Source organism: Pseudophryne corroboree, chromosome 5, assembly GCF_028390025.1.
Source record: "Pseudophryne corroboree isolate aPseCor3 chromosome 5, aPseCor3.hap2, whole genome shotgun sequence".
NCBI classification, from domain to species: domain Eukaryota; kingdom Metazoa; phylum Chordata; class Amphibia; order Anura; family Myobatrachidae; genus Pseudophryne; species Pseudophryne corroboree.
In genome coordinates, this window is record NC_086448.1 from 636,344,930 (window position 1) to 636,365,413 (window position 20,484).

At 44.3% G+C, this 20,484-nt stretch overlaps 1 protein-coding gene across 1 annotated transcript; it reads left to right on the plus strand.

Annotated features, from left to right (window-relative positions):
• Positions 1 to 476: 476 nt before the first annotated feature.
• Positions 477 to 6,887, plus strand: HRH4 (histamine receptor H4). The gene is made up of 3 exons (XM_063925222.1): positions 477 to 726; positions 1,887 to 2,053; positions 6,090 to 6,887. The coding sequence occupies exons 1-3, from the start codon at positions 477 to 479 to the stop codon at positions 6,885 to 6,887; spliced, it is 1,215 nt and encodes a 404-aa protein (XP_063781292.1).
• Positions 6,888 to 20,484: the final 13,597 nt, after the last annotated feature.

Below are 20,484 nucleotides of genomic sequence, written 5' to 3' on the forward strand. Positions count from 1 at the left end.
AATGTAATTATTTAAAGCCAAGAATTGTTTGGGGAAAAAAATCACTGTAATGAATGTAATATCTCCCATATGGTTTACATAAAAAATAATTACTTGGTTTCTTTTGGGAACATGTATTGCACAGGGATATGACATCTGCTTCAATCTGATTATACTGGAAATGCATGAACTGAATTTAATGTATGTTAGTAAATAAATTAAAACATATTGTGTAGTGTGTTGAGAATTTGAATATATAATGGCATGGAATTGGTTTCCAGCTAAATTTTAATGATAAGCTATAAGAATAAATGAATGACACAAATAAATGAGACTCCGCCCACCTGAATAGCTTGCCATATAAGCCACTCTCCTGTATTTTAAGTCATATATACAAGAGCTTACATAAGGTGTGTGTCTGCTTTCTCAAAGGAACAGCAGACAGTCAAGCTATTTTGTGTAATCTATGTATAAATATGTGCTGTGCTCTCATTAGGATGACATCGTTATACCCTTCAGCAAATGTTACAGGCAGCAGTGTAACTAACTATTCTCTTGAAAAGGATAAAATGGGAATTTTTGGCTCACAAAGTTTATCTATTCTGTTACTTTTGCTCATTTGCTTTTTCATTGTGGTCACCGTGCTGGGCAACAGCCTTGTGATTGTAGCTTTTATTGAAGACAAACGACTAAGAAACAGGAGCAATTTCTTCCTTCTCAATTTAGCCATCTGCGATTTTTTCATAGGTGAGTTCCAGTGTTCTCTATGGTATTAAATGAATAGATTACACTTATTAAAATAACTACATTCATGTTACGTAAAAAGAAATTATATAGTAATTTTATTGCAATTAGGTATTAGGAAATACTTCCATAGCAAAAATAGGTAAAGCAGAGTAAAGGATCCCATACACTAGAACGATAATGCTCGATTTCTTCCGATTTAGGGCATTCAGCACAATATATCGGATGAAATTGGGCATTTTGGAGATGTTTCCGATCCGATGCGCGTTCCCGTGAGCATCAGATCGGATGTTCCAGATTGACCGTGCTGCACTAGCGATCATATTCGACCCCGCAGGCATGGCTGGGATCGCACAAGATACATTGAATGCAAAAGGACAGCATACGATGTATCTTGGGCGATCCTGCCACCCGGCAGGCTGCTGGGGTGATCGCCTGCGACATGATGGTCGGACATGTCGCTTAAGTATATGGGGCCCTTAAGGCTGATAGTTGTGCAGTCTCACACAGATTGCTTCATGGATTATATTTACTTTAACACTTCTTGTGGAGCCCAAATACACTTTAGTTTTTTTTTAAAGAACTTTTAAATTGAAATTTTAAACATCACCAAACACTACAGATTCACACAAAATATCTATCTATCTATCTATCTATCTATCTATCTATCTATCTATCTATCTATCTATCTATCTATCTATCTATCTATCTATCTATCTATCTATCTATTTATCTATCCATAGCTAGCTAGATAGATAGATTGCTATACACACCCACATACCACACATTTTTCAATTTCATTCTCTGTCAATATAAATAAGATGATTTGCAGATTAAATAAATATATATTCAACGTGTTTCTATTTTACCTTTATGAGCACTTGAGCTTACAGTCAAAATGTTTCTCCCCAATAGGATTCTAGAGGCAGCCATGACTACAGATATGTTCTACTCAGTACACAAATAAGATCACTGCACAGACTAATTGTACAGTGTGGCAAAGTTTAATGAGAAAAATGTCAATTACAATTAGCAGTAAAATGTAGTACAGGACAGATGATAAGTTTGGTGTCATTTTATCATTTCATTACGCATCCCAGACATCATATAACAAGACACACACCTGCTTCCACCCCACATACCTGTGTTTCTGTGTGTTCCAGGGGTATTCTGCATCCCACTGTATGTGCCATACATCTTCTCTGGGAAGTGGCTGCTTGGGAAATTCCTCTGCAAAATTTGGCTAGTCATTGACAATCTCTTGTGCACTGCTTCAGCTTTTAATGTGGTTCTAATTAGTTATGATCGATTTCTAGCTGTCACTATGGCTGTAAGTATTCACTTTTTATTCACAGTTTTATCTAAATATACTATGACACGGCATTTCTATAATAGGCCAGTATAAGGAATAGATGCATTACTGCATTGATCAATACTTACATACATTAGATGTCCTGATCCTCAAAATAAATAAGTCACTTTAAAGGTGTGTACACACGGTGAGATTCGGGCTATGCCCGATTCTCACTATGCGACAGGGGCCGGGTCGGCACTTAGCCAGTATCGCAAGCACATAATAAGTGTGCTTGCGATACTTGCTATGTGCGATTTTGGCTAAGTCCCGATTTTGCCTATCTCTTCTATAGAGATAGCCAAAATTGACTTGCCTGCACAGTCTATTTTTTCTTTCGATGCCAACCGCGCGGGACCGCGCATCGGCATCGAATCGGGATCGCAAGGTGACTGTCACCTTGCGATCTGCACTAACTTTTCTTCCGATTTTGACTATATAGTCAGAATCGGAAGAAAAAAATCTCACCGTGTGTACACACCCTAAGTTTGAGTATAGGCCCGTACACACTAGGCAATATAGTAAGCGATGTCACAATTTTTTTATCCTCCTGAGCGATATCGCTTACTATATCGGCCAGTGTCTATGCTGCATACTACGGCTGATGCGCGGTCATGACCCCCTCTGTCATCTGTACATGCAGCTCAATTTGACGATATCATCAGATGCTGCATGTTCGGGCCAGCCGCAGCACAACATCACTGTGCGATATTGCTAGAGATATTGCACAGTGTGTATGCCCACGTCGGGCGGCCAGACCAAGGGAGGTGACACACTAGGCGATGTTGCTCCTGGAGTGAATCGCCTTGTGTGTATGCGCCTTAACTCTAGTACAATATATGTATGTTTATTATACCTCAACTTAGTTTCTCCCAGGAAATGAAAAGACAGATAAAATAATATTACTGTATATATAGTACTGTATTTTCATAACAACTACTCAGAACTTGTAATAATATGTACAAAAATCATAAAAAACACAATGTTTCAAATACACAGACCCACACTAATTTAAAGAAGTGCCTGCAGAGTGTGGTATGTTACTGTATGTCGACATAGTGCAAGTCGCCAGTTGGCATATCAACATAAAGTTTTTCTAGTGTTAGAGCCCTAAGCCTAAACCTAAACAATGTGACAGTAGACATTAACAATGTCAATATAATGATCATGTTGACAAGATGTACTTGTTGACACTGTGAATTAGAGATGGTGACATTGTGTTGTCGACATTTTAAATTCTGGCATAATGACTATTGGCCTAATTCAGACCTGATCGCAACAGCAACATTTTTTTCTCTAATGGGCAAAAAACCATGTGCACTGCTGGGGGGCAGATATAACATGTGCAGAGAGAGTTAGATTTGGGTGGGGTGTGTTCAAACTGAAATCTAAATTTCAGAGTAAAAATAAAGCAGCCAGTATTTACCCTGCACAGAAACAAAATAACCCACCCAAATCTAACTCTCTGCACATGTTATGTCTGCCCCCATTAGAGAAAGATTTTGCTTTTACGATCAGGTCTGAATTAGGCCCTATAAACCCTGCCTGCAAGTTTGTTTTTTAAATATTTGAGGACAATATCATATAGCAGTAGGCCTCTGGAGTTTCACCATCTCATTTTACATGATAACTCTTCTGAGGATGCAGTTATGTGACTGGCGGTCAGGAGACCGGCGGTCACAATACCGATGCAGAGAGGAAAGCAGTAGATTAATACATAAACACTGATGCCGGTAATCCCAGAGCTGTGTAGCATGGCCACTATGACGCAATTTCATCATCATGCCCCCGCTTCACCCCCTTTGCATCATCACGCCCGCAGACACCCCCCCATATGCCGTACCTCGCCTCCTGGAGGAGGCAGCCAGAAGGTCGGCAAGTATGATACAAAGTAACCTATTTGTTAAATGCAAGTAACTTATAATCAACAACCGTGGGTATAGGGCTGTTTCTGGGGCCGGACGAGCTGGGCAATCTCAAGGGGCGCCTGTGGCCAGTGTCTGCACAGTTCTCCATGCGGTCTGGACGTCCGCATGGAGCACTGTTGAAAAATGTCCCTCCCAAAATGGTGCCACCTCTGAGGAGACAGTTCTGAAGGATGCTAGAGGAGCTGGTGGCTATATTGGGAGGGACATTTATAAGAGGCAAGGAGACAGGCGCAAACAGCAGTATCCGCAAGTGCCGGGACTGTTGGGCCTCTGGGAGCCACTGGGGGAGATGCTGCAGTGACCCAAGTGATCGTGGGTGCCAAACATTAGGTAGCCTATGGCATGAAACCCAGGACAACGAGCAAGAAGTTTAAAAGTGGGTAGCCATACTGTATGGCATATTAAGGTGTCAGGAGCATAACTGTGGGGCATAATAAGGTGTCCTGGGCAGTACTGTGTGTGTCATAAAAGTGTCAGGGGCATTACCTGGTATGGTTTAATATAATGCAGGGGGCATTACTGTGTGGGGCATACTATGATGCAAGGGGCATTTCTATGTATGGCTTAGTATGGTGCAGGGGGCATTTCTGTGTGGGGCATAATATGGTGCAAGGGGAATTATGGTGTAGTGCATATTGTGTAAGGGGCATTATGGTGTGTGGCATATTGTGTAAGGGGCATTATGGCATGTGGCATATTGTGTTAGGGGCATTATGGTGTGGTGCATAGTATGTAAGGGGCATTATGATGTGGTGCATAATGTGTAAGGGGCATTATTGTATTTTGCATATTGTGTTAGGGGCATTATGGTGTGTGGCATATTGTGTAAGGGGGATTATGGTGTGTGGCATATTGTGTAAAGGGCATTATGGTGTGGGGCATAGTATGTAAGGGGCATTACGGTGTGGTGCACACTGTGTAAGGGACATTACAATATGGTGCATAATGTGTAAGGGGCATTACGATAAGGAGAAAAAATTACAAATGATTTAAGTTGCATTAATCATTATTTCTGATGTGTACCCATTTTAATACATATGTTTTGCAGTAAACCTCTGAAAAGTGTAGTTTTCTGAGAATTTACAGCATGTTTTATACTGATACATCCCGTGCTAGATAAGGTAAAAAATGTCAGGTTATAGAAGTGGTGAAAACAAAGTATCTCTGAAATTACAAAGTGTCAGGGACTATTCACAGTGGTTGAGGAGGAGTAATGATTAGAGTCTGTGATGTGATCCTCAGAGATAAAGTGAAGAGAAAAAAAGGGGCCTGTTTCCCATAGAGAGAGAAAAACAGTGTTTCACGTTAAACATAGTGTTTCTCTGCCTAGTGCTATTCATAGAGTGGGCTACCATGGAGAGATTCATTACTTCTCCAGCGATGGCTGCAGTCTACAATATTTAGTGACTGATTTCAGGGTTGGCCTCCTTCACCTTATGGGCCCCTGGACATTTGCTGGTCTAGCCACCCTGTAGTTACGCCACTAAATCAACTCCTGTAATTTGTCAAAGACAGCCTGTAAATTTACAGTTTGGATCTGATTAGTTGGTACTTTATCTCCATTTTATCTCTCTCCAAGCTTTGATACTTCTTCCCCCCCCCCCCCAAGTCTCATTCCCCTTGCTGCTGACAGACACAGCTGGAGCTGGGACAGAGCAAATCAGCTCAAGTCAAAGCGAATCACATTTTCCAACCAGAATTTATAAGAAATTACTTGTAATGATTGACAAATTTTTAAACAAACTTCAGATTAATCAAACTCAACACAATTGTTTGGGCTTACTTGTGATCAGTTTTATATCAATATGTTATTGACATGAGTGTTGGGGAGTTACATTTATACTGCAGTATCACTGTTCAGGTGTTCTATCATGTACAGTATTTTTAATTTTCTACTCTGGAAGAGTAGACGCCATTATAACAATGTTTGGGAAAAAGGTTATATTACACCAGTTTAAATTTATTTTATTTTTTTATCACTTGTAACATTTCCCTTTACCTATTGTTTGAAGTTTGTATCTTTTTTTTTGTAAAATATAGGGTGACTATTATGCATGTGTAACCCTTTATTTTTTATCCACGTATAGGTAACATATCGCTCCCAGCAACAACAACATTGCCAAACGGTGTTTAGGATGGTCACTGTCTGGGTACTGTCATTTCTTCTGTACAGCCCAGCTATTCTCATCTGGGACTATTTACACAATGACAACCTTATTCCAGAGGACCTCTGCCTCCCTGCTTACTATTACAGTTGGCACTTTTTATTGGCAGCTTCTGTTTTTGACTTTTTACTTCCTCTTTTAAGTATTTCATTCCTTAACCTGAGCATTTACTGGAGCATTAAGAAAAGGAGTAGGAAGAAAGCAAAGACTACCTTATCTTCAATTTCTTCAAATGAAAAAGCGATGTCAGAAATACCTTATATAATATCAGGGGCTCTTGCTCACAGGCCACAAAATGACCTTAAAGTAAAAACAATTATCATGGCTACGAAGAAATGTCCTCACTTTGTTAAGCAATGCTCATCTAGAAAGACAAAGCGCACTGGTTTGCAAAGTTTTCAGGCACCAAGTACTAATATTCGTATTGTTAAATTGTCCCAGGACAAGAAAATGGCTAAATCTCTTTCTGTCCTGGTTTGTGTTTTTGGTATTTGTTGGGCTCCATATTCATTCCTTATGACAGCTCGTGCTGCCTGCCATGATTATTGTATTGCTTCTTATTGGTTTGAAATAACATTTTGGTTGTTGTGGATTAATTCTTCAATAAATCCTTTTTTGTATCCTCTGTGCCATGAAAGTTTTAGGAGAGCCTTTAACAAAGTCATTTCTAAGTATATACGAAATGCCCATAATGCCTTTATGGGATCTACAAACCACTGATTTGAGGCATCCCAATGACCAAACTAAAAGAGGAAGTTACAGTACTGTAGCTCACCTGCTGGCCCACAGCTGTCATTTAGCCATAGGCTCATGTTTAAGCTGAATTTCTTCTGGCCCAGGTGTAACTTGAGATGTGAAAATGTTTGGAGTGTCTTGTAATGTCTGTTAAAGTAGCAGGGATCCTCCTTGCGAGTCCCAATTACAACCCATCAGGGGCATAGCAAGAACTTTGTGGAACCCAAAGCAACATTTTGAAAGGATCCCAGTCCCAATAATTATAGAGAGACCCCTCTCTGCAGCAGTTGTTAATTATATGCCCCATAATAGTGCCCTTGTTCATTTTCTGAACCATAGTAGAGCCTTATTTAATGTTATGCCCTGTAGTAGTGCACTAGTTTATTTTCTGAGCCATAGTAGTGCCTTGGTTAATGTTAATGTTATGCCCCGTAGTAGTGCCCTTGTTTATTTTATGAACCATAGTGGTTCCCTAGTTCACATAATGTCACATTGTAGGGCTGCCAGTACACATTATGCAACACAGTACCCCCAATACACATTATGACATACAGTGTCCCCAGTTTATATTATGCCACACTACCATGCCACCGGTTCATATAATGCCAAGCTATATTGCCTCCACTTCATATCGCACCATATTACAGGGTTCCAGTTCATATTATGTAACATTACAATGCCCCCAGTTCATTTTATACCACATTGCAATGAGCAGGTCCAGGGGCATACCTAGATATATTGCAGGCCCCATGGCAAAAGTTTGAAGGGCATCTACTGTACGTACCACCCAATGGTAAAAAATGTATATAACAAATTTAATTTTGACAGGGAAGGTGGACCCCTCTCAGCTCTGGGCCCCATAGCAGCTTCACTATCTGCACCTATGGAAGCAACGCCATTGCAGCCAATGCTTATTACTAAGAAGTCTTTCCAAAGGGTAGCTGTAGATATTGTAGGCCCCTTCCAATGCCCACTAGATCTTGGAATGCAAACATTGTTACATTACAGTGAAATTAGATAACATTGGTAATTACTGTATGTTGCCAGGCTCTGATGTATACAGTATAATAAGATGGGGTATTTTATAGGAAGCTGGTGACAGGCCAGGCAATGTAGATCTAGTGTGAGCTCAGAAAGGTCTACTGGTAGTGGCTCAGGGTGAGTCTGCTTTTTATCATCCCAGCTGGGTAAGAAAAGTCAAGTGATTGCCTATTTAGAGATGCTCAGAGAGACTGCAGAAATAGTTTGGAAACACATCAGGGCTGCAAAGGGACAACAGAAAAGGGGATACAACGTACAACCACCGTGCTCTGGCCAAAGAGCTGGACATGGGGAATAGCTTAAAACTGGTACCCATCCAAAGGAATAAGGTTTAAGTAACCAGGACAAGACTCTACATGTTTCTGGAAAGACACTGTAACTACTGTATGCCGTGGTGCTTGTCATAGAAAACAGACTAGTTTGGACTTACAACAGTAATAACTTTGAATGTATACTTAGAAAAAGAGACTCCACTTGCAGTGGTGTGCTGTGCACCAATAGTGTCCCCGGAAGTAGACCTGTTCCTCATTTTTTAGGAACAATAAACAAGAACTAGTAAGAATAGTATGAGTACAATTAGGTAAGCATTGTCCTAAGGACAGTAAAGGAGGTGGACGGAATGTTGGAAATGGAAGTAGTCATACCCACCTGCAGTGCCTGTGCTGCTAGTGTGTGCTCTACATTGTGAAGACCATAGCCATGTGCGATGTCAGGAATTCACCCAAGCCTACCTGCATAACATTACCATCTTTAATAGTACCTGCTAGGGTTACTTGCAACCGCTCAACTGGGTTTTACTGCACATCCAGAAATCAGGATGATAAGACAAAACAAATGTCAACTGGTAGATGAACTTTATCTGGGACACCAAATGGATGTGTAGAGCATGGGTAGAATGGGCTATGGTGCAGGCAGTTCACCAATAAGAACTGTGCTCATACTGTACCTTTCCTTGGTAGGATTGCCAGAGTAGTAAATGCATTCAGGATACTAAAATCTGTAGTGTACCAGGCCCTGATTCCTGCTGCATCAGACTGATGATTTCTTATTTGTGCATGGGATGTTTTTAGTCAAATTGAGAATGATGGTAATGAGCATTTTAAGGATGGCAATTCCTGAAAGAGCCTAGATACTGTAGAGCAAGATGTACACTATTCTAGAAGTGTAAAGGAGTGACAAACTATAGTAATGGCATTGTAGAAATGATAGCCCTACCTGTATGGCCTTGCACACCCTGTAAGATATGGGGAGTTTATCCTGTGCTCCTAAATATCCATGTAAAGCATGATAGATTACTGTTAATGTGTAACCTGTCGTAAGAATGGCACTTTTTCCTTATGCTTTACTACGTACCATAGCATAAATCTTCTGCCTTGCCTTCTAATCTCTGCCAAAATCCATCAAAGATCGACCAAAAATCAATCAAAATCGACCAAAATCGACTTTTAGTAAATATACCCCTTGGACCGGTCCTGGTTGCACAAATATGGGTGGAAAAGGACATAGGGGTCCCCCATATTTTTAAAACCAGCACCCGGCTCCACTATCCAAAGCGGTAATGCCACATCTGAGGGACACGTTAACATATACTGGTCGCTGCGGTTGTAGAATTACCCACCCAACAAGTCAGCTCTGGCCAGGGCTCTCTGAGGGAGTGGGGATCCCCCAATAAAGGGGTCCCCCCCCTCCAGGGCACCCAAGGGCCAGGGCTGAAGCCCGGGGCTATACCTGCCACCCACAGCCAGGGTCCCTTGAGTGCCCTTGGGGGGGGGGGGGAGGTTGTTGGGGGGATTGAAAATTCACCCTTATTGGTCATCTCGACCAAACACGGAGCTTAGTAAATTTACACATAGGTGTGGAGAGATACCGAGTGACCTTAAGTAAAGCATTTTTCTTCAATGGGAAATTGAGGTAATTGAACACTAAAATCAGGCACTATCTAACCATTGTTACTTATATTTACATGATATTGTGTAGTGAGGTCCATCCCCTGTAACCAGTTTCTTAGATAAATCTGTCCATTTTTATTGTTTCCCTGTGTAGTATAATACCCATTCCCACAGTGCACTAGTGTGGAGAAATTGGAGGATATATGAGTTTCAACTCTGAAGAACAAAAGATTGTTGGATTCTGGGTTAGTTTTCCATCTGGACTGAGTCGCAGAGAGCAGAACTGACTATAACACACACACACACACACACACACACACACACACACACACACACACACACACACACACACACACACACACACACACAATGGCGGTGTGACCTTGAAGCTTACCTAATGCTTTAATAGGCAGGAGGATGCTGGATCAACCAACCATGATTGAACAGTAGTTCTGAATTACCAAGTTATCAGTAAAGTCTCTTTCTGCATGTGTCTTTCTATTGAAACCAGTAAAGATATTCCATGTTGTTTACATTTATATTGGTGTATTGCATAATAAACTATTAGTCCATATTTCACTTAGCACTTGTGTATATGTAATTTCCAATCCTCGGTGTGGTACCAAGGGCTTCTTCTGCTAAAAAGATGAGATCAGGGCCGGTGCAAGGTAATTTAGCACCCTAGGCAAAACTTATAACCCCCCACACACACACACACACACACACACACACACACACACACACACACACACACACACTTATACACACCCGCTTAGGTGAAAAAGTGTGGAGGTCATAGATCTGTGACAGGATTTCACTCCACCTCACCATGCTGGCACTGCGCGGTGACCTGTGATTCGCTGGCCAGTGGGCTTGTCCCTGTGTACAGTGCGGGACCTCTCGCAGCTGCTGCCACTGTGTTTGGTCAGTGGATGGGGGTGTGTGTGGGGGAGCGGTAGTGCAACTGCAGGGTGCAGTGTGTACAGTGGGTGCTGCCGCTGACTCGGCTTCCAGACAAGTCGCAGGGGACAATGGTGGACAGTGTGTACCGGACCCACTTCCTGTGGGTGGAGGCCGAAGGGTCCCGGATCAGTACGCAGGTGGCCGAGCAGCTCTGGTCTGGCATTATTACAGCGGAGACAAGGGAAATTGCACCAATGAGTATCGCTTAAAGATCTTGTCCCTGCTGCAGAGGCATGAATGCCAGACCCTGCTGGACATCGCCTGTAGCATAGGGTGAGCTCAGTGGGGAAGCGTGACTTCTACCCAGGGGAGAGGACGGCTTCCCCGTCACCGCTACAGACTGAGATTCCATTCCCATCTGTACACACTAGTGATAGCCCGGTCCCATCTGTAACACACAGAGCTGTCACATTTACACCACATCACGTAATGACACACAGTAGTGCTCCTTCTACACATTACTATGCTATCACTGTTTGTGCATTTCAGGTACACAATCAGCCCGGTGATAAAGATTCACCAAATAGAGTATGAAAATTATTTTGCACACATGCTGCCAATTTGTACCCCCTAGCACACCCACACTGCCACCCTGCCAATTTGTACCCCCTAGCACACCCACACTGCCACCCTGCCACAGTGTACCACCTAGCACACCCACACTGCCACCCTGCCACAGTGTACCCCCTAGCACACCCACACTGCCACCCTGCCACAGTGTACCACCTAGCACACCCACACTGCCACCCTGCCACAGTGTACCACCTAGCACACCCACACTGCCACCCTGCCAGTGTACCCCCTAGCACACCCACACAACCACCCTGTCACACTGTACCCCCCTAGCACACCCACACCGCCAACCTGTCACACTGTATCCCCTAGCACACCCACACCACCACCCTGTCACACTGTACCCTCTGACACACCCACTGAACATGCTACCCTCTGATAGCACGCACCGCGTCACATGACCACTATCCGGCTGCAGCACAGGCTCTCTACGCGGCCGTGGCTCGCTTTCACTGTCACTATGCACTGCTTTCTCCAGGGCAGCCTCAGCAGGCCACCCCTTCAGGTCCCCCGCCCATAGGCGGCTGCCTAAAGCTGTCTTATGGAAGCACCGGCCCTGGATGAGATGTGTATTAAACTTTTCAATAGAATGAATCTAGGCCCATCCAGACTACAAAAAATGTGGCCTAGTCAGACCTAGCGTTTGTTGGCGCATTTCTAATGACGTTGGGGGTATCATACATGTTTTTGGTAGTTTCCAACCATTTAAATATTATGGAATGAAGTCTGCACTTTTGCTGCCAAAGTCATTGGTACAACAATATCTACCTCACCAGGGTTAGAACTACAGTACAGTACTACAGCTTTGCCTATCTCAAATTTTGATACACAACACCTATATATTGGCACTTTTTGAGCTGCTGTACCCCAACACAAAAAAATAAAATGCAGATGCACACTCCATAGTACTAAGCACTGCTAATCAGAATAAGTACAATAAACTCTGCAATCTAACATACTGTAGAGCAAAATTGAGGTGCTTAGTATCATTTTGGGCCAAAAATCTGCACCCACCAACCATGACCAGGTGACCTCATCTGGTGGGTCCCTAACATTAAGGTTCAAATCAAGAGCATGGGACTCCCCAGGTTATCACTGGTCCTGTACTGTTGGCGTTGAACCTTAGTGTTAGGCATACACCAAATTTAGTACACAGGAAATCATTACAGGACGTAGTTTGCAAGGTTACAGGTATCAGAGCACAATTATCTGCCAAAGGAGTCAGTCACAGGGGCCATTGTCCATAGGAAGCTATTTAGGGAATTTGGGCCCTTTGGAATACATGCACATTGCCGGTCATAACTTTGTTCCTTTCAATTTATTAGGACCTTGTGGTTTATTTTATAAACAGGAATGAGCCTTGTGCCCGCTTGTACCATCAATAAGTTCAGGGTCCACCTATTTCTGAACATTTCATTTAATTTTTGATCTAATAGTTTTGGACTAAAGTTTTATTACGTTTGCAATTTTCAGATGGGGCTTTATTCAGATAATTATTGAAAAATATATATATATTACAAAAAAATTAAAATTCTGTAGCAAGCACCTGATGAGACTTGAATAGAAATGGGCATTGAAAACGTACTCCCTATGGAACTTATTTTTGTAAAGCACACTGTAAAATGCCTTCGTTTTGCACCTGTCATCTAGATAGGCCACCTGGTGAACGTCAAGGTTTAAGCCTATTTTCCACTCTTAGAAGACGTGTTCTTAGACTACTGTAGATATGCATTTAGGAGTGTATGGAGGCAGAGGAACACTGTGCAAATGTGTAATGTCAGATAAAATCAAACCTTTTTCTGTTTGTCTCAGATATTACTACTCGCTTTAGCCTAATTTAAGGTTTAACTTAATCATAAGAATTAGGGTGGTCATTCCGAGTTGTTCGCTCGCTGCCGATTTTCGCAGTGCAGCGATTAAGTAAAAAACCGGCAAAATGCGCATGCGCATGGTACGCAGCGAGCATGCGCATGCGCATGGTACGCAGCGAGCATGCGCATGCGCATGGTACGCAGCGAGCATGCGCTAAGTACTTTCACACATAACTTTGTAGATTTACACAAGCTCGAGCAACGTTTTTTCATCACTCTAGTGATCGTAGTGTGATTGACTGGAAGTAGGTGTTTCTGGGCGGAAACTGACCGTTTTCAGGGTGTGTGCTAAAAAACGCAGGCGTGCCAGGTAAAAACGCAGGAGTGGCTGGAGAAATGGGGGAGTGGCTGGCCGAACGCAGGGCGTGTTTGTGACGTCAAACCAGGAACTAAACGGACTGAGGTGATCGCAGTCTAGGAGTAGATCTGGAGCTACTCAGAAACTGCAGCAAATTATTTAGTAGCAGTTCTGCTAATCTTTCGTTCACTATTCTGCTAAGCTAAGATACACTCCCAGAGGGCAGCGGCCTAGCGTTTGCAATGCTGCTAAAAGCAGCTAGCGAGCGAACAACTCAGAATGAGGGCCAAGGAGAGAATGGAAATGCTTTATTACATGAGCACCGTATCCTATCAGCAGCTGCATATGCTTATGACGGGTTGGGGATGAAATCCCAGCGGCCGGGATCCCAGAAGTCAGAATACTGACATTGGGATCCCGGCCGCTAGAATGCTGGCAGCGGGGTGGCGCTAGATAGCCCCTTGCGGGCTCAGTGGCTCACTCTGCTCGCCACAGGTTCTGTTCCCACTCTATGGGTGTTGTGGAACACACTCGAGTGGGAATAGCCCTGGCGTAGATGTCAACATTCTCAGCAGTCGGGATCCCGGCATCTGTATTCTGAATGCTGGGATATTTACAACATCCCCTTATGATGTACAGCAAGAGCTGGGCAGCCCAGTGGTAGATACACATGTCCCCACAGTGCCAGATATGCTCCCAGTGCCAGATACACATGTCCCCGCAGTACCAGATATGCCCCCAGTGCCAGATACACATGTCCCCACAATGCCAGATATCCCCCAGTGCCAGATACAGATATGCCCCCAGTGCCAGATACATGTGTCCCCCTAGTGCCAGATATGCCCCCAGTGCCAGATACAGAAATGCCCCCAGTGCCAGATATGCCCCAAGTGCCAGATACAGAGATGCCCCCAGTACCAGATACAGAAATGCACCCACTGTGTCAGATATACATTGCCCCCCAGTGCCAGATACAGAAATGCCCCCACAGTGCCAGATATGCCCCCAGTGCCAGATACATATATGCCCCAGTGCCAGATACAGAAATGCCCCCAGTGCCAGATACACGTTCCCACAGTGCCAGATATGCCCCCAGTGCCAGATACACATGTCCCCACAGTGCCAGATATGCCCCCAGTGCCAGATACACATGTCCCGCAGTGCCAGATATGCCCCCAGTGCCAGATACACATGTCCCCCCAGTGCCAGATACAGATATGCCCCCAGTGCCAGATACACAATATGCCCCCAGTGTCAGATACAGAAATGCCCCCAGTGCCAGATATGCCCCCAGTGCCAGATACAGAGATGTCCCCAGTGCCAGATACATATGTCCCCGCAGTGCCAGATATGCCCCCAGTTCCAGGTACACATGCCCCCCCTCCCCCCCTTTCCCTGCTGCTTACCTCGTTGCTGCTTCCTGTGTGTGAGGGGAGGAGAGCGCAGCGTGCGCCTCTCCTGCCCCTCAGTGTCTACTTTCAATTAGGCGCCGATCTGTGATCACGGGCAGGCGCCGAATTGAAGGTAGCAGCGGCGTGGTGAGCAGCAGCAGGGGAGGGAGCGGCGGCCCGGCTAAATTCTTATGGGTACGCCGTACCCACCCGTACCCGCACACTTGCAGCGCTGCTCAGTGTGCCCCCCCACCAATTGTAGCAGACAGGTTCTGCTGCCCCCCCAGTCAGTGTATGCTCTCCAATCTGCCCATAGCCGATTTTAGCAGGCGGATGGTAGTTGTACTAGTGTATTTATTATTATTTATTACTAGTTGTTTATATAGCGCACACATATTCCGCAGCGCTTTACAGAGAACATTTTGCCATTCACATCAGTCCCTTCCTCTGAGCTTACAATCTATATTTCATACCACATGTACACATTCACGCTAGGGTCAGTTTTGTTGGGAGCCAATTAACCTATCAGTATATTTTTGGATTGTGGAAGGAAACTCACGCAAGTATGGGGAGAATATACAAACTACACACAGTTAGGGCCATGGTGGGAATTGAAACCATGAACTGAGTGCTGTGTGGCAGTAATGCCAACCAATACACCGCCCGTGCTGCCCCTAAAAATCACACCTGCCAGCTATCTAGTCACTGACAGCCTGACAGGAATATTCAGCCAGACAAGCACATTTTTGGCGCAAATCAGAAATGCCCTCCCGACTCCATGATCTGTCGGCAAGCTCCCTGGGACCGGCTGGGCCCTTGCGGCTGCTTTGAATGACCACTGGTAAAACCGCTAATGCACGGTAGCCAGTTTGCTAACCTAATTGTCAGACCTCATATAATGGAGTCACACTAAAGTCACTGATACATAGTCAATACAGTCACAGTCACTGAGGGGTGCAATAATGGATATTATAAGGGATGGGGTATCTGCTAACAGGGGATGGGTGATGTGCTACAATCAGTATCTATGTGTGTGTGTGTGTGGGTTGGGGGGGAGGCACTGATATATACTGCAGGCACCCATACCTTATAATAATAATTATTACACCCAATTACATTAGTGTTGACTGCATTTTAGTGCGCCCCCTTTACTGATTGTAGCAGCCTAGTAGGTCCCCCATCCCTTATAATACCCATTATTACACCCCTCAGTCAGTGTGACTTTATTGATTATATATTAGTGCCCCACTGATTGTAGCACACATCTCCCATACACGGTAGTACTTAAAATACAGTATCATAGCATATTGATACATCACCGGTCGGGTGTGGATCATCAAATCGACAGTATCTAGGTCGACCACTATCGGTCGACAGTCACTAGGTCGACAGTGATGGAAGGTCGACAGGGTTTATAGGTCGACATGTTCTAGGTCGACAGGTCAAAAGGTCGACATGAGGTTGTTTTTTTGTGTCGTTTTCTTCGTACAGTGACCGGGAACCCCAATTAGTGCACCGTGTCCCCTCGCATGGCTCACTTCGCTCGCCATGCTTCGGGCAAGGTGCCTCGCTCTGCTACCGCTTCACTCGGCACAGATTACCATTCCAATCATAGGCCACATAGATCGTTAAGTATGAAAAAGTTCAAAAAATTAATAAAAACAACAACAACTCATGTCGACCTAGCACATGTCGACCTAGGAACCCTGTCGACCTTCCATCACTGTCGACCTAGTGACTGTCAACCTAAAGTGGTCGACCTAAACAGTGTCGACCTTCAGACCGGATCCCCACCGGTCAGTATGTTTCTCCTACCCAGTCATGACTGTCACAGGCAGATGTTAGACACTGTACTTAAAATAACACTATTTACTGCCCCCCCCCCCCCCACCCTCATCATCTCCCACTCACGCCTGATTGGAATTTGAAGTAGCAGGTGGATGTTATATACAATGTAAAAAATACTGTAATAAAGTACACTGTGCACATCCAGGCTCTTCTCTTGCACGGGTACAAAGCGGATCGCCGCTCAGCGATGGGTTTGTGCAACGGATCAGTTCGCACAGGCAAGGAGATTGACAGGAAGGAGACGTTTGTGGGTGTCAACTGACCGTTTTCAGGGAGTGTCTGGAAAAATGCAGGCGTTCCTAAGCGTTTGCAGGGCAGATGTTTGACGTCAATTCCTGTTCCGGACAGGCTGAAGTGATCGCAGCAGCTGAGTAAGTCCTGGGTTACTTAGAGACTGCACAAAATCAGTTTGTACTAGAGATGAGCGGGTTCAGTTCTCTGAGAACCGAACCATACCAAACATCACATCCCGAGCCCAGATCCGAGTCCGGCTTGGGACTTCCCGCCAGACTAGGAAACCAGAACGAGGCAAAACGTCATCATCCCGCTCTCCAATTCTTGCGGGTTTTGGATTCCATATAAGGAGCCGCGCGTCGCCGCCATTTTCACTTCAGTCCTGGAGAGTGTAGCGAGAGGACGTGTCTCTCTCAGTGTCTGTCTGTGCGGGAAAGTGGTGTGGTGACCTGCTCTGTCTTATGTGTGTCATTCCAGTGCTGTCTTATGCTGCATCAGTCCAGTGGTAGTGTCTTGTGCTGCATCAGTCCAGTCACAGTGGTGGTGTCCTCTGCTACCATATGTCCAGTGCTGCTGTATAAGTCCAGTCCAGTGATGCTGTATTGTGCTGCATCAGTCCAGTGGTGGTGTCTTGTACTGCACCAGTCCAGTCACAGTGGTGGTGTCCTCTGCTGCCATATGTCCAGTGCTGCTGTATAAGTCCAGTCCATTGCAGTGGTTCTGTGTTGTCCTGCATCAGTCCAGTTGTAGTGTCCCTGTGCTGTTGTATAAGTCCAGTGGTACTGCCATATAAGTCCAGTGGTACTGCTGTATAAGTCAAGTGGTACTTCCGTATAAATCCAGTACAGTGGTACTGCTGTATAAGTCCATTGATACTGCCATATAAGTCCAGTGGTCCTGCCGTATAAGTCCAGTGATACTGCCTTATATGTCCAGTGGTACTGCCATAAAAGTCTAGTCATACTGCCATCTAAATCCAGTCCAGTTGTACTGCCATATAAGTCCAGTGGTACTGCTGTATAAGTCCAGTGGTTCTGCTGTATAAATCCAGTCCACTGGTACTGCCGTATAAGTTCAGTGGTACTGTCATATAAGTCCAGTGATACTGGTGTATAAGTCCAGTGGTACTGCCATATAAGTCCAGTGGTACTGCCGTATAAATTCAGTCCAGTGGTACTGCCGTATAAATTCAGTCCAGTGGTACTGCTGTATAAGTCCAGTGGTACGGCCATATAAGTCCAGTGGTACTGCCGTATAAATCCAGTGACACTGCCGTATATGTTTAGTGGTACTGCTGTATAAATCCAGTGGTACTGCCGTATAAATTCAATCCAGTGGTACTGCCATATAAGTCCAGTGGTACTACCATATAAGTCCAGTGGTACTGCCATATAATTCCAGTGATACTGCTGTATAAGTCCAGTGGCACTGCCGTATATGTCCAGTGGTACTGCCATGTAAATCCAGTCCAGTGGTACTGCCATATAAGTCCAGTGATACTGCCGTATAAATTCAGTGACACTGCCGTGTATGTTTTGTGGTACTGCTGTATAAATCCAGTGATACTGCCGTATAAATTCAGTGCAGTGGTACTGCTTTATAAGTCCAGTGGTACTGACATATAAGTCCAGTGGTACTGACATATAAGTCCAGTGGTACTGCCGTATAAGTCCAGTGGTACAGCCGTATAAGTCCAGTGGTACTGCCGTATAAGTCCAGTAGTACTGCCGTATTAGTCCATTGGTACTGCCGTATAAGTCCAGTGGTACTGCCGTATAAGTCCAGCGGTTCTGCCGTATAAATCCAGTCCAGTGGTACTGCCGTATAAGTCCAGTGGTACTGCCATATAAGTCCAGTGATACTGCCATATAAGTCCAATGGTACTGCTGTATAATTCCAGTGATACTGCCGTATATGTCCAGTGATACTGCCGTATAAATTTAGTGGCACTGCTGTATAAATCCAGTCCAGTGGTACTGCCGTATAAGTCCAGTGGTACTGCCATATAAGTCCAGTCCAGTGGTACTGCCATATAAGTCCAGTTGTACTGCCAAATAATTCCAGTGATACTGTCGTATAAGTCCAGTGGTACTGCCGTATAAATCCAGTCCAGTGGTACTGCCATACAAGTCCAGTGGTACTGCCGTATAATTCCAGTGGTACTGCCAAATAAGTCCAGTGATGCTGCCGTATACATCCAGTGGTACTGCCATATAAATCCAGTCCAGTGGTACTGCCATATAAGTCTAGTGATACTGCTGTATAAGTCCAGTGGTACTGCCATATAAGTCTAGTGGTACTGCCATATAAGTCCAGTGGTACTGCCATATAAGTCCAGTGGTACTGCCATATAATTCCAGTGATACTGCCGTATAAGTCCAGTTGTACTGCCGTATAAGTCCAGTGGTACTGCCGTATAAATCCAGTCCAGTGGTACTGCCATATAAGTCCAGTGATACTGCCGTATAAATCCAGTGGTACTGCCGTATAAGTCCAGTAACACTGCTGTATATGTTTAGTGGTACTGCTGTATAAATCCAGTGGTACTGCCGTATAAATTCAGTCCAGTGGTACTACCGTATAAGTCCAGTGGTACTGCCATATAAGTCCAGTGGTACTGCCATATAATTCCAGTGATACTGCCATATAAGTCCAGTGGTACTGCCGTATAAGTCCAGTGGTGCTGCCGTATAAATCCAGTCCAGTGGTACTGCCATATAAGTCCAGTGATACTGCCGTATAAATCCAGTGGTACTGCCGTATAAGTCCAGTGACACTGCCGTATATGTTTAGTGGTACTGCTGTATAAATCCAGTGGTACTGCCGTATAAATTCAGTCCAGTGGTACTGCCATATAAGTCCAGTGGTACTGCCGTATAAGTACAGTGGTACTGCCGTATAAGTCCAGTGGTACTGCCGTATAAGTCCAGTGGTACTGCCGTATATGTCCAGTGGTACTGCCGTATAAGTCCAGTGATACTGCCGTATAAGTCCAGTGGTACTGCCGTATTAGTCCATTGGTACTGCCGTATAAGTCCAGTGATACTGCCGTATAAGTCCAGTGATACTGCCGTATAAGTCCAGTGGTGCTGTCCTGTGCTGTATATTATTTACTCCAAATAAAGGGGTTATTAATATTTAATCCAAATAATTTTTACAGGGTTTGCCCTGTGTGGTGTAAGGGTACGCTCTCCTGTGCTGCATATTGTGTTATATAACTCCAGAAAAATAATGCAGAACAAAAATTTGGAGGATAAAATAAGGAAAGATCAAGAACCACTTCCTCCTAGTGCTGAAGCTGCTGCCACTAGTCATGACATAGACGATGAAATGCCATCAACGTCGTCTGCCAAGGCCGATGCCCAATGTCATAGTAGAGGGCATGTAAAATCCAAAAAGCCAAAGTTCAATAAAATGTCCCAAAAAAAGAAATTGAAATGGTCTGAGGAGAAATGTAAAGTTGCCAATATGCCA

Excerpts from the sequence above, each read along its gene's own strand:
- HRH4 (XM_063925222.1), top strand. The coding sequence starts at position 477 with ATGACATCGTTATACCCTTCAGCAAATGTTACAGGCAGCAGTGTAACT. Across the intron at positions 727-1,886 it reads CATCTGCGATTTTTTCATAG|GGGTATTCTGCATCCCACTG; the intron begins GTGAGTTCCAGT and ends TGTGTGTTCCAG. Across the intron at positions 2,054-6,089 it reads TTCTAGCTGTCACTATGGCT|GTAACATATCGCTCCCAGCA; the intron begins GTAAGTATTCAC and ends ATCCACGTATAG.